This window comes from Oryzias melastigma, linkage group LG22 (genome assembly GCF_002922805.2).
Source record: "Oryzias melastigma strain HK-1 linkage group LG22, ASM292280v2, whole genome shotgun sequence".
Taxonomy (NCBI): Eukaryota; Metazoa; Chordata; class Actinopteri; order Beloniformes; family Adrianichthyidae; genus Oryzias; species Oryzias melastigma.
Window position 1 is genome coordinate 2,332,242 of NC_050533.1, and position 10,983 is coordinate 2,343,224.

The 10,983-nt window shown below is 44.9% G+C and overlaps 2 protein-coding genes across 2 annotated transcripts in view; one reads left to right on the forward strand and one right to left on the reverse strand.

Annotated features, from left to right (window-relative positions):
• Nucleotides 1-1,161: 1,161 nt before the first annotated feature.
• atg14 (autophagy related 14) lies at nt 1,162-6,769 on the reverse strand. The gene is made up of 11 exons (XM_024266265.2): nt 6,284-6,769; nt 6,020-6,082; nt 5,899-5,941; nt 5,746-5,827; nt 5,426-5,663; nt 5,094-5,323; nt 4,065-4,182; nt 3,901-3,991; nt 3,716-3,801; nt 3,445-3,619; nt 1,162-1,926 (listed from the first exon to the last, which is right to left on the reverse strand). Exons 1-11 carry the CDS (start codon nt 6,547-6,549, stop codon nt 1,804-1,806), a joined length of 1,515 nt encoding a protein of 504 aa, XP_024122033.1. The 5' UTR covers nt 6,550-6,769; the 3' UTR covers nt 1,162-1,803.
• Nucleotides 6,770-8,049: 1,280 nt separating this feature from the next.
• Nucleotides 8,050-10,983, forward strand: part of tbpl2 (TATA box binding protein like 2) — a 4,080-nt gene continuing 1,146 nt past the window's right edge. Inside the window, exons 1-6 of the mRNA XM_024266278.2 lie at nt 8,050-8,187; nt 8,267-8,751; nt 8,829-8,916; nt 8,983-9,074; nt 9,865-10,032; nt 10,622-10,716. Coding sequence (XP_024122046.1) covers nt 8,140-8,187; nt 8,267-8,751; nt 8,829-8,916; nt 8,983-9,074; nt 9,865-10,032; nt 10,622-10,716 — 976 coding nt within the window. The 5' untranslated portion in view covers nt 8,050-8,139. The remainder of the gene's footprint in view (nt 8,188-8,266; nt 8,752-8,828; nt 8,917-8,982; nt 9,075-9,864; nt 10,033-10,621; nt 10,717-10,983) is intronic.

A 10,983-nucleotide genomic window follows, 5' to 3' on the forward strand; every position in this document is an offset into this window, starting at 1 on the left:
CAGGTTCATTATTAAAATTTTGGGGGTTTTAAGAAAAATAAGTTTAGAAATAACAAAAAATTCACCTTGTTTGGTATAAATGAAGTTTGTTTTTATTCAAATGTCTTTTAATTGAAACCTGACGAGATCAGATTTATGAATAGACAGTCATCCTCAGCCTGGACTTTATACTCTTTAAGATTTTGATCTTCATAAAGTTCCTCTAAAGGACATGAGGTCATGTGACTGGTTAACTTAAACTGAAGCTCTTGTGTCGTCATCTGAACTGAGAAGACAAAAATGATTAAAAAGGGGCGGGGCAAACACCTGTCAGGTTTTGGAAGAAACCTGATCACAATTTAAGGATTTCACTCAATTTTGATTTCATAACTTAAATCAAAATGTAAAATAAAAAATTAAACTTCTGAAAAAACATACCAAAAATATCCTGTTTGGAAAAATTAGACCACAGAGAATAAAATAATGTCATAATTTTTTTGTTTTTCTGCTAAAAAAAAAAAAAATCCCTAGTGGTGATTTTGTGAACTGGTTTGGCTCCAGATGTCTTTGTTTTTCATCCTGCCACTCATAGGAAGTAAAAGCCCCGCCTCCTTTTTAAGGAGCACTGTAATAGGCCCCACCCTTCTAATCGTGGAGGCGGGCTCTAGAGGCATTTTAGCGCCCCCTGTTGGTGGTTCAGGAACACGAAACCTAAAAAAGGACAGTTTCTAGAACAAGTTGCTCTGAAATCAATGTCCATTGTTGATTTTTTTCATATGTAAAGACCAAATCTAGAGCCCAGAAGTCGGAGTTTGGGAGCAGTGGAGGCTTGGGTCTGTGGAGTTTGCTGGTTTAACCCGGGACTTCGATCTTTGCTCGGCCTCCGCATGCCGATCATGACCAACGGGCTAATCCCGGCTCAGCGGAAAGCTGCTCAGAGGATCTGCGTGAGCGAGCATCACGTGCTGAAAGACCACAACACACAGGAAGTGACGCACCTGACAGCCTCCCGCCTCGGCTTCACCTCAGACGTGTCACAGCGCACTCTAGTGGTGATTAAATACCACAGAAAATTCAGAAAACCTTTTAGAAGTTCCTAAAAAATAATGGAACCTGGTTGATTTGACTTTTCCGTAAATTACAGGTCAGTTTGTGATGCGGCTGATAAAAACACATCTGCAGTTCAGGAGCCCAGAAGTTTCGTTTAATGATGAAAAATGAAGCAGAAGTCAAACAAACTCCTCTGAGCTCCGATCAGAGATTTACACAAAAGCTGAAACTCCGAGCAGCACAGACACATGAAACCTCCCGTTTCCTCCGATTCTTCTCAGAATCACAGTTTATTATAAAAGCTGACACTAGATTTGGGTTCTTATTGGATTTGAACATTTTAGAGTTTGAACATTTGATAGTGTGCACACAAGCTGGAGCACATGAGAGGAGGTCCGGTTCAGAACTGGCTGGAGGAAGTATCTTCAGGATGCTGAGAAGAACACCAGGATGTGGCTTCATGTCAATTTTTAACCCCAAAAGTTCAGCTGAGCTCCCAGACTCCGCCTCCACTCTGTGATGTAAGCGGTTTAAAGTTCTGGTCCGGTACAGTATGGTACTGGGGCTTAAAACTAAGAGTCAGTCTGTGAAGAGGCGGCCCCCGTCGCCGTGGTAACCACCCGATTCCGTTTTACATCCAAAAGAGACGAAGGTGACGATGAAGAGCATCTCGGCGACGCTGTCAGCTTACAAACTGATTGTTTTTATTTTTTTTTACAGAAGCAGCAAAAGAGACCACCCGTGTCCGTGACCTCTGACCCCCGCGGACCCGGGTCAGCGCTGGCCGGTGTACGCCCTGAACCAGGAGGTGACGGAGGCAGCAGCAGATGAGATCATCCCGCCGGTGTTAGCAGAGGGCTGCGAAACCTGCAGTGCACTCTGGGAAAGATCCATTGACTGAAGAAAGAAGAAGAAGAAGAAGAAGAAGAAGAAGAGACGTTGGAACGACAAAAACTCTGAATGTTTGTTTTAAACCCGTTTCTGCAAATGTGTGGAGAATCTGAACTGAAGCAGACTTTGTTCTGATCCGTTTTCCTGGTTTATTCTGACGAGAAAGCTCCCAGTTTGAGGGTTAACTGATGTTCCTACCTAAAGACTTAAACAGGCTTACGTACGCAAAGTTGGACGCCATATTGGAAAGGGCAAGATGTCCGTTTCCTGCGGTGCAGCAATTGCACAAACAGAGCTGGAAAAACTTTCTCAACTAAATTATTACTGTCAGCTAAAGGAGAACTTATGTAAAATATTTTAAGAAGATCTGAGTGAGTTTACTCTCAAGTGTCTATTCAAAGTCAACGGCAGCTTTAGACTTCACACTGTCTCCACATTTTCTGGAAGGACCATTGATCTTTTTTTGTTTTTTCGGGAATGACCTCAGTATCTGAGTTTGACCTCAGATCAGACCAGAATTATTCAGCATATTAGTTAGGAGATAAAAAAGAAACTAACCGAGATTCCATCAGTAGCTGCAAGCAAAGAGAGAAGAACCCAGCGCCGAATCCTCGTCCAGCAGGCGGAGGCGGGACATGTACCGAGTGGCGAGGGTGCCTGAGTCTTTCTAATAGAGGCTGTGTGGGATCCACTTCTGGGACCCCCACCTTCCTCGTTGGGTGCATTGATTTTAAAACAATACCAAATCTACATGCTAGCTGTTTTGGCTAATTTAGGCTCTTTAAAGACATCTTTAGGCTAATGTGGAGTTGGGCTAATAACTACTGCTAGCTGTTTTGACTGATTTAAGTTTTTTTGGAGTTTAGCAAATATTTCAGCTACACGCTAGCTGTTTTAGCTAATTTAGGCTATTTTTTTAGAAAGTTTTTAGGCTATTTGGGAGTAAGGCTAATATTTACATGCCAGCTGTTCGGGTTAATCTATAATTTTTTCAGTTCTTTTAGGCTAAGTTAGAGATTAACTAATATTTCAGCTAAAGGTGAGCTGTTTTGGCTAATTTAGTTTTTTTTTTTTTTTTTACAAAGTTTTTAGTCTATTTTGGAATTAGGGTAATACTTACATGCTAGCTGTTTTGGTTAATTTAGACTTTTTTGTTTATTAGACTATTTTGGAGTTTAGCTAACATTTTAGCTGGCTATTAACTTCGGTGTTTTCAGACCTCAACTTTAACGTTTTTAGTTATAAATTTCAGCATCTTCAGCAGCCAAATTCACCTTACAGCATTCCCACTAGCATTATCACGGGTAATGCTTTATATTTAGTACAAAATTAAGTTAAAGTTTAAACATTTTTTAAATGTAGTTTTAGAGTGTTTAATAAATGTTGATCCTGTTCGGCCCGTGACCAAAGGTGCGTTTTGGATTTCGGCCTCCTCTGCGATTGAGTTTGACACCCCTGCTCTAGACCATGAAGGTAGAGATAAAAGCTAACGCTTCATCCACCAGAACCAGAACCACCTCACACCTGGGATGGGATGTCGCAGAACCGCGGACTGGGTACGGTCTCCCAGTCGGTACCAAGGTCCGTCTCCTCGTCAGACACCGCCTCGTCCCCGCTTTCCTCTGCTGGACCAGCCGCCTCCGGCTCCACGAACTCCATCGACTCCTCCAGGTCTGCGCTCACTTCAAACGGACCGGTCCTGAAGCGCATACGGAACCGGTCAGTTTGAGGTGGAGATACAACGCTGAAGAACCGTCTGTTCAGGTGGGCCTATAACCCCCGAGATCAGTCTCACCTGCCCAGGCTGTCGTTGTCAGGGTCCACCAGAAACATGATGTTCCTGAGGGTGTGATGTGGGTGGAGCTTATCGCTGTCCACATGCTGAACACACAAGCCTTCAAGTTATTATCACCGTTTTGGAAAAATAGCAGCTGTTGTGTGTCTGTGTGCGATTGTGTGTCTGTGTGGAGGCATTCTCACCTGAGAGAAGCAGAGGTGAAGGATGTTGGTGTTGAGCTTGTTCAGGGATCTGGTGAAGCGGTACCGGCTGAGGTTCTCTCCACAGAACTCGCTGAGGAACACATGGATGAAGAGTCAGGAGGATGGAAAGCTCCGCCCCTTACCTGACTGCAGGGAAAGCGTACCTGTTGCAGAGTCTCTTGGGAAGGTTGACGTCCAGGATGTGGGACAGGATGCTGACGAGCTGCGTGGCGTAGCACAGAGCGGCGCTGATGGTGTGGGCGGGGTTTATGTGGTCCAGCTCTGCAGACAAACAAACATAACTTTACTGCTGCCACAAATGATTATTTTAATAGTCGACTAATCAACGATTATTTTTTCAGATTAGTCGACTAATCGGGTCATCCACAAACTGGATGTAAAACAAACATCTTAACCATCATTAGCTGTAAACTAACTAAAATCTAGACGTACAGACGTACCTGCGATAATGCTAGTGTGAATGCTGTAAGCTTACTTTGGCCATTGAAGATGCTAGTACTGAAGTACTGAAATAGCTAGCATGTAGCAGAAATATTAGCTGAACTTTAAATAGGCCTAAAAACTGAAAAAAAATAATAATAATAATTCAACAAAACATCGAGAAGTAGCTGAAATATTAGCTAAACTCCAAATTTGACCAAAAAAAGGAAAGAAATTCTAAATTAGCCAAAACATCGAGCATGTAGCTGAAAAATTAGCTAAACTGCAAATTAGGCTAAAAAACTATTAAAAAAAAGCCTAAGTTAGCCAAAACATTTAGGTGAGATATTAGCTAAACTCCACATTGGCCCACCAGAAAAAGAAAAAAATCGTGAGTTAGCATGTAGCTGAACTATTAGCCAAACTCTAAATTAGCCCCTTAAAAAAACGGAAAAAAAAATAAAAAAATTAGCCAAAATAGCTAGCATGTAGCTGATATACTAGCTAAACTCTAAAATAGCCTAAAAAAACTTAATAAATGCCAAAATAGTCCAAAAAGCTGCAGAATGCCATTTTAACTTTCAACTTTACTACACTCTGACTCCATATAATATAAAGTAACAACTAATCAAGTATTAAATCAATCGTCGACTATTTTAATGGTCGATTAGTCGACTATTCGTGGCAGCCCTACGTGACTTCAGTCATTTCTGATTTAAGGGTTTGTCTGAATCTCGCCGTGTTTTCCTCACCTGGCCCCTGATTGGTGCTCTTCTCCTCCACCCAGCTGTAATAGGCAGAGCAGTCTCCGTTGCTGGGTAAGGTAACGGGGGGACCGGTGATGCTGATGCTCGTCTCGCCGTTCTGGTCGTCCCAAATCCAGCGCCCGGACAGGTAGGTGGTCCTGCGGGCCTCGGCCAGCTCCGTCACGGTGCTGGACGTGAGCGCCGGGTCAGAGTCGGTTGTCACGTCGGCGGGGTCTCTGAGGGACAACAACAGGGGTAACAGATGGTCACAAAAACCCACTGAGGCCAGCAAATGTGGAGGCTTGTGCCTGTGACTGTGACTCCGCCTCCTCGCCGACCTGCTGCCCTGCTTCTCCTCCTGCATGGGGAAGATGCGGGAGGTGAGCTCCAGGATGTGCTCGCGCCTCAGAGCCGCCAGCTGGCTCAGTTTGTTCTGCAGCTCTCGGGTGCGTCGCTCCAGCAGCTCCCCCAGGCGCCGGTTGTGCCGCTCGATTTTATCCCTTTTCTCCTGGTGGCGCCCGGCCCGGCGCTGCAGCCGTTGGGCCTCCTCCTGGGAGCGCAGGAGGAGCTCCTTATCTGTGGCAGGAGGAGAAACAGCAGCAGCTGTGAGTCCCCGACTGAATCCAATCCCAGACGAGGAGGTCGGAGACAGACTCACCGTTCTTCACCTCCTCGTTGCCCCAGGCAACTGCTTCCTTTAGCTGCTCGATCTTTATCTTGCACAACATGATCTTCCATTTCTGAGGAGGAGAAGTTTGTCACCAGAGGAGCTTCAGATAAACGTTTTGCTGAGAGGAGGAGGTGCACTCACCACCTCATCGGCCTGCAGCCTCCCATCCATCACCTGAAGGACACTGCAGAGAGACATAAGAACAGGTTTACTCTGATGCTCCTGGGGTTACCTGAACATCTGACACCACCCTGCTCCTCACCTCCTCTGCAGCTCCTCCTTCTCCTGCCTCAGCTTTGTCAGGCGGTCCAGCTTCTCCGAGTATCTGCGGAGACAAACATCTCAACAAATCTGACCCACAAACACATCAGGGGAGGGGTATTTTGGTGTTTCACGTGCGCCTGGTAACAGCTGCAGTGACCACAGACACGTGACCGGGCATCCACCAATGACAGACTGATAAACAACTGACTTTTACCCCACGGTTATGTTTAAATAAAAATGTATCACACGTTGACATGTTTACCTTTCTGTGTTTCTCGCGTCAAAGTAAACAAAGTCTCCGGCCTGCACGCAGCGCGCGCACGTCAGCCTGCGGCGGGACGTGGCGCACAGAGGACACCGCTCCACGGCCACGAACAGACCCTCCGCGTCGTCCACGGACTCCACCATCACTCCTCCCGGGGCGCAGGGCGCCGGCGGAGCGTGCTGCCGCGGCAGAGGCGGCTTAGCCCCGCCGCAGGACGGCGTGCGGTCCGGCCCGCGCGGGGGCAGCCCCGCGGAGGACGCCATGGAGCGGCTAAGCTAGCAGACAGAAAACGTGAAACACGGAGGAGAAAACACCGCGAGACTCGGTTCTGGGTCCGGAACCAGGAGGCACTTCTTACTACCGAACCCGCTCGACACTGAGGACATAATTGAGCCCCCTCAGGACGAACGAACCAACCTTCGAGGGGATTGTTTTTGTTTTGGTCGAGATAGTTCAAACTTCCGGTTTCCTGTTTCTTAGGGGGCGGAGTCTTTGACGTCAAATGAACGTCCAAAGTTTAAAACTAAAATATAATTTTTGTATTAACATATATTTATTATTGCCACACAAACCTTTCAATAGCAAAAAAATATATCTAAAAAATTAAAAAATATTTTATGCCAACTTGATTATTTAAGTGTTGATAACTGTTGTTATGATCTTCATAAACACGTTTAATAAAAATGTTATGTATGCATTAATTTCACCGTTTTCATACATGAAATGAGTCAGGTCTCTGTTTTTTTTACATAAACACCCCAAAGACAAACAGACACTTCTGTTAAAATCGGCAATTAATCTGAACAAAAAATAAACTTTGTTCTTTTTTTTCCTTCATTTGCAAACAAACAAAAAAAAAAGACAACCTAAACCTCTACACCCAAAAAAAACCTTAAAAAACAACCTATTGTTTCTTCCATCCCCTCCAAACAGATCATTTGAAGTTCCACTCCAATCAATGTTTAATTTATTTTAAAAGCATTCTCAGTGGTCTTTTAATTATATTTATGCCTTTATTTTTTAGCTAAAATGTTTTAAAATGTCTTTTTCTAGGACATAGTTTCTGCAGAGCAGCAGGAGTTCATTAAATATTCACCTCTGAGTTGTGGGCGGGACTTTCGCAGCAGTGCAGCCCCCTCTACTTCCCTCCCTTTTGCTGAGAGCTCTCTGTTTACACTCTCTCCTGCTCGCTTGAACCTCCTCACACCCCCAGCCTAACACATGGAGGACGGTTCTGATCCAGATTCCTGCTCAGACGAGGAAGACAAAGACGTTCATGGATCTATTTGTCTGCAAATGAATGCATCAGAAGGGGGCGGAGCAGGGAGACTTTGGCCCCGCCCAGCATATTTTCTACATCACAAATACAATCTTTTTCAAACTGCATTTTTTGTCATCTGCTGCTGATTCACAACCATTTGAATAAATAAATACTCAGAAATGCATTTTTCAATTTAATTTTCTTTATATATGTCAGAAAAATGCCACAAGAACAAGTTAAAAACACCAAAACACAACTTATTTTCAGTGTCTCCCCACTTTCTCCTGACAACAATGACACACTTCATGTTCTTCTGTCTCTACCCTCTCCCAAAAATGAAATGTTCTGTTCAGTGCAGGTGCCGTCATTAACTATGATATTTCAGCCTGAGAAACTATTTCCACTAGTTTTGCCTCCCATCGGAGGATCCTCCAGAAGGTTCTGCTTTCATGATGTTCAGGTGCAGCCAGGTGTCCTCAGCTGGTTCCTGAAGAGCCTGTCAGGGTTGAGTGCTCTCAGCTGTGGAGCTGCTGCTGCTTTGTCTTATCTCTGGAGCTGGAAGGTCCAGATCAGCTTCAAAAGTCGAAGCTTCATGGACGAGTCGGCTCTAGAGAGGTACTTTGATGAGTCCATCATACATGTGAGTAGATGAATTCCTGCAGAGCGTGAGCGGCCGTGCTGCAGGTGGATGTGACCTCACAGCTCAGGTGTGATTGCAGGACTCTAACTTTGGGTTGGAGGAGGAGCTTGAGCTCCAAGGTCCTCCCCGGCGTGTTCTGTCCTCCACCCCCTCCACGCAGCGCCCCTCCCAGCCGTCGGGGAAGACCGGCGCCAGCGGCAAATCGGGCGACGATCTGGACCTCAGCTTCCTGCCAGATGAGCTTAGCGGTCAGAATGAGGCTGGGTTTACAGGTGTGCTCACCTGCTCCCAGTCTGTTCCTACAAAGGTGCCCAACCACAGAGTAGCAGCAGGTGGAGGTGCTGATCCTGCAGAGGACCAGCCTGAAGATCCAGAGGTTTCTCAGGACAGCGGCGTCGCTCTGGACTGCAGCGCTCAGGTGTCAACCGCAGCTAAGCAGCTGCAGCACACACCTGCATCAGAGCTCAACACGCTGGCCTCGCCCTTCTGCGTGATGACCCCCATGACCCCCATGACACCGATGACACCTGTCACTGAGGGATCAGGAATCGTTCCACAGCTCCAGTAAGTTTCAGGAATCTGCAGCTCTGACGGTCGGCGTCCCTCACAGCTCCTGCTCAGGTTCTCTGGACTTCATGCAGGAACATCGTTTCCACGGTGACCCTGGGATGTCCTCTGGATCTGAAGTTCATCGCCCGCCAGGCCAGAAACGCAGAGTACAACCCAAAGGTGATTATTCTCGATGCGCCTCCATCACTTTGGTCTTTGTTACTCCACGTTCCTTCATCTCCTCAGCGCTTCGCGGCGGTCATCATGAGAATCCGCGAGCCCAGAACCACAGCACTCATCTTCAGCTCAGGGAAGATGGTCTGCACGGGGGCCAAGAGGTCAGTGGATGCAACCTTAGAATCAACATTTTGTTTTGTAAATCCAGAAAAATGTTCTAGCCCAGGAATCACCAACCTTTAACAGTAAAAGAGTCATTTGGAGTCGTATTCTACTGATCGAAACCTAAAAGGAGACGCATAGTCTTATTTAGCCTTTAAGAAATTTGGATTTACATTCATGACCTTCTTTTTTTAAATAAATATGAATTTTATATATATATTTTTGGGCACAAAGCAAAAATATAAAAAGAAGCTCTCAAAATGTGATTTTATTAATAAATGTTTCAAAATAAAAGATGCTCTGTGCTAAACAGGATCATCTCAGTGCAGCTAGTAACCAATGTTGTGCAGCATAAGATAATATGTGCTTTTAACTCATAAAAGATAATTTTTTTTGCCAAAGTTTACCAAAATCTTTTCATTCTGGAGTTAGCGTCTTCAGGTCAACAGGGATGTAAAAACCTCCATAGTTTATCATCTATGTGCACCTCAGCGTCAATTTATAATTTTGATTAATCTAAATTAAATAAATGCTAATTAAGTCATCCTTATTTTTAAAAATTACTATTTTATTTAATCTTTTTTGTTCTTTTTTTTCCTCATTGTCCACTGCAGTCTTACCCTGCTGGGTTTTGTTATTTTAGTTTGGACCTTGGTAGTCATAGTTTGCCGGCTTTGTTTATTTGTTTTCTTCAGATAGTTTTGGTTGCAGACCCCTGTTCTAGATGATGCTGTTACAGGAGTTTTGAAAGAATAATCTTCTACCCCAGATTGTTTGTGTTCCACGCAGTGAGGAGGAGTCTCGACTGGCGGCCCGGAAGTACGCCCGTGTGGTCCAAAAGCTCGGGTTCTCGGCTCGCTTTCTGGAGTTTAAGATCCAGAACATGGTGGCCAGCTGTGACGTCTCCTTCCCCATCAGGCTGGAGGGTTTGGTTCTGACCCACCAGCAGTTCAGCAGGTACCAATCCCACTAGCGTCCTTCCAGCTTTTGACACAGTCGACCACAAATCCCTGCTGTCAAGGCTCCAAACTGTGGTGGGGGTCAGTGGCACCTCGGACACAGCTCCACTTTCTCTTGGGGTCCCACAGGGATCAAGTTTAGGACCACTTCTGTTTTCTCTTTATCCTCTGGGTTCTATCATAAGGAAACATGGAGTGTCTTCGGACTTTTATGTTGATGATAGTCAGATTTACCTTCGAATTATCAAGAATGGCTCCTCCCTTCAGCATGTCTACGTGAAATAAGAGATGGTTGGAGTGCAGCTTCTTGAGTTTTAATTGGAGGAAGACTGAGTTAATGGTCACCCTCTGCTTACGGCTTTGATTCCTACTTTTAATTATTTTATTTTATTGTTTAATGCTTATATTTTATCTCTGTTCTTGGTGTTTTATTGATTTGGAGACAGATGGAGGTTTCTCCTCACAATGTTCTTATATCGGCGGTGAATCTTACATCAAAGACGACTTAAAGAAGTTTGGATCTTATTGAGAACCAGAAATGATTTGCTCAACAGACCAAACATGGCCGCCTCTCTTCTCCTCCGCAGTTACGAACCGGAGCTGTTCCCAGGCCTCATCTACCGGATGGTGAAACCTCGCATCGTCCTGCTCATCTTTGTCTCTGGAAAGGTGGTTCTGACCGGTAGGAGAACCCAGAGCAGAGTGGGTTTATGCTGACGTTCTAGAACACGTGTCAAAGTCACGGCCCGGGGGCCGGATCCGGCCCTCCAGATTCACTTGTATAATTTTGAAGAAATACATTTATATGGAGAGTAAAATATTGAAAGTTATTTAAGGTTTAAGTTGATTTATTCTGCAATAATATTCCTGCCTTTTTATTATTCATAATTATGTTAAGTTACAGTTTTAAATTTTTTAAAATTGGTATTCTGCCGCTTTTTGGACTATT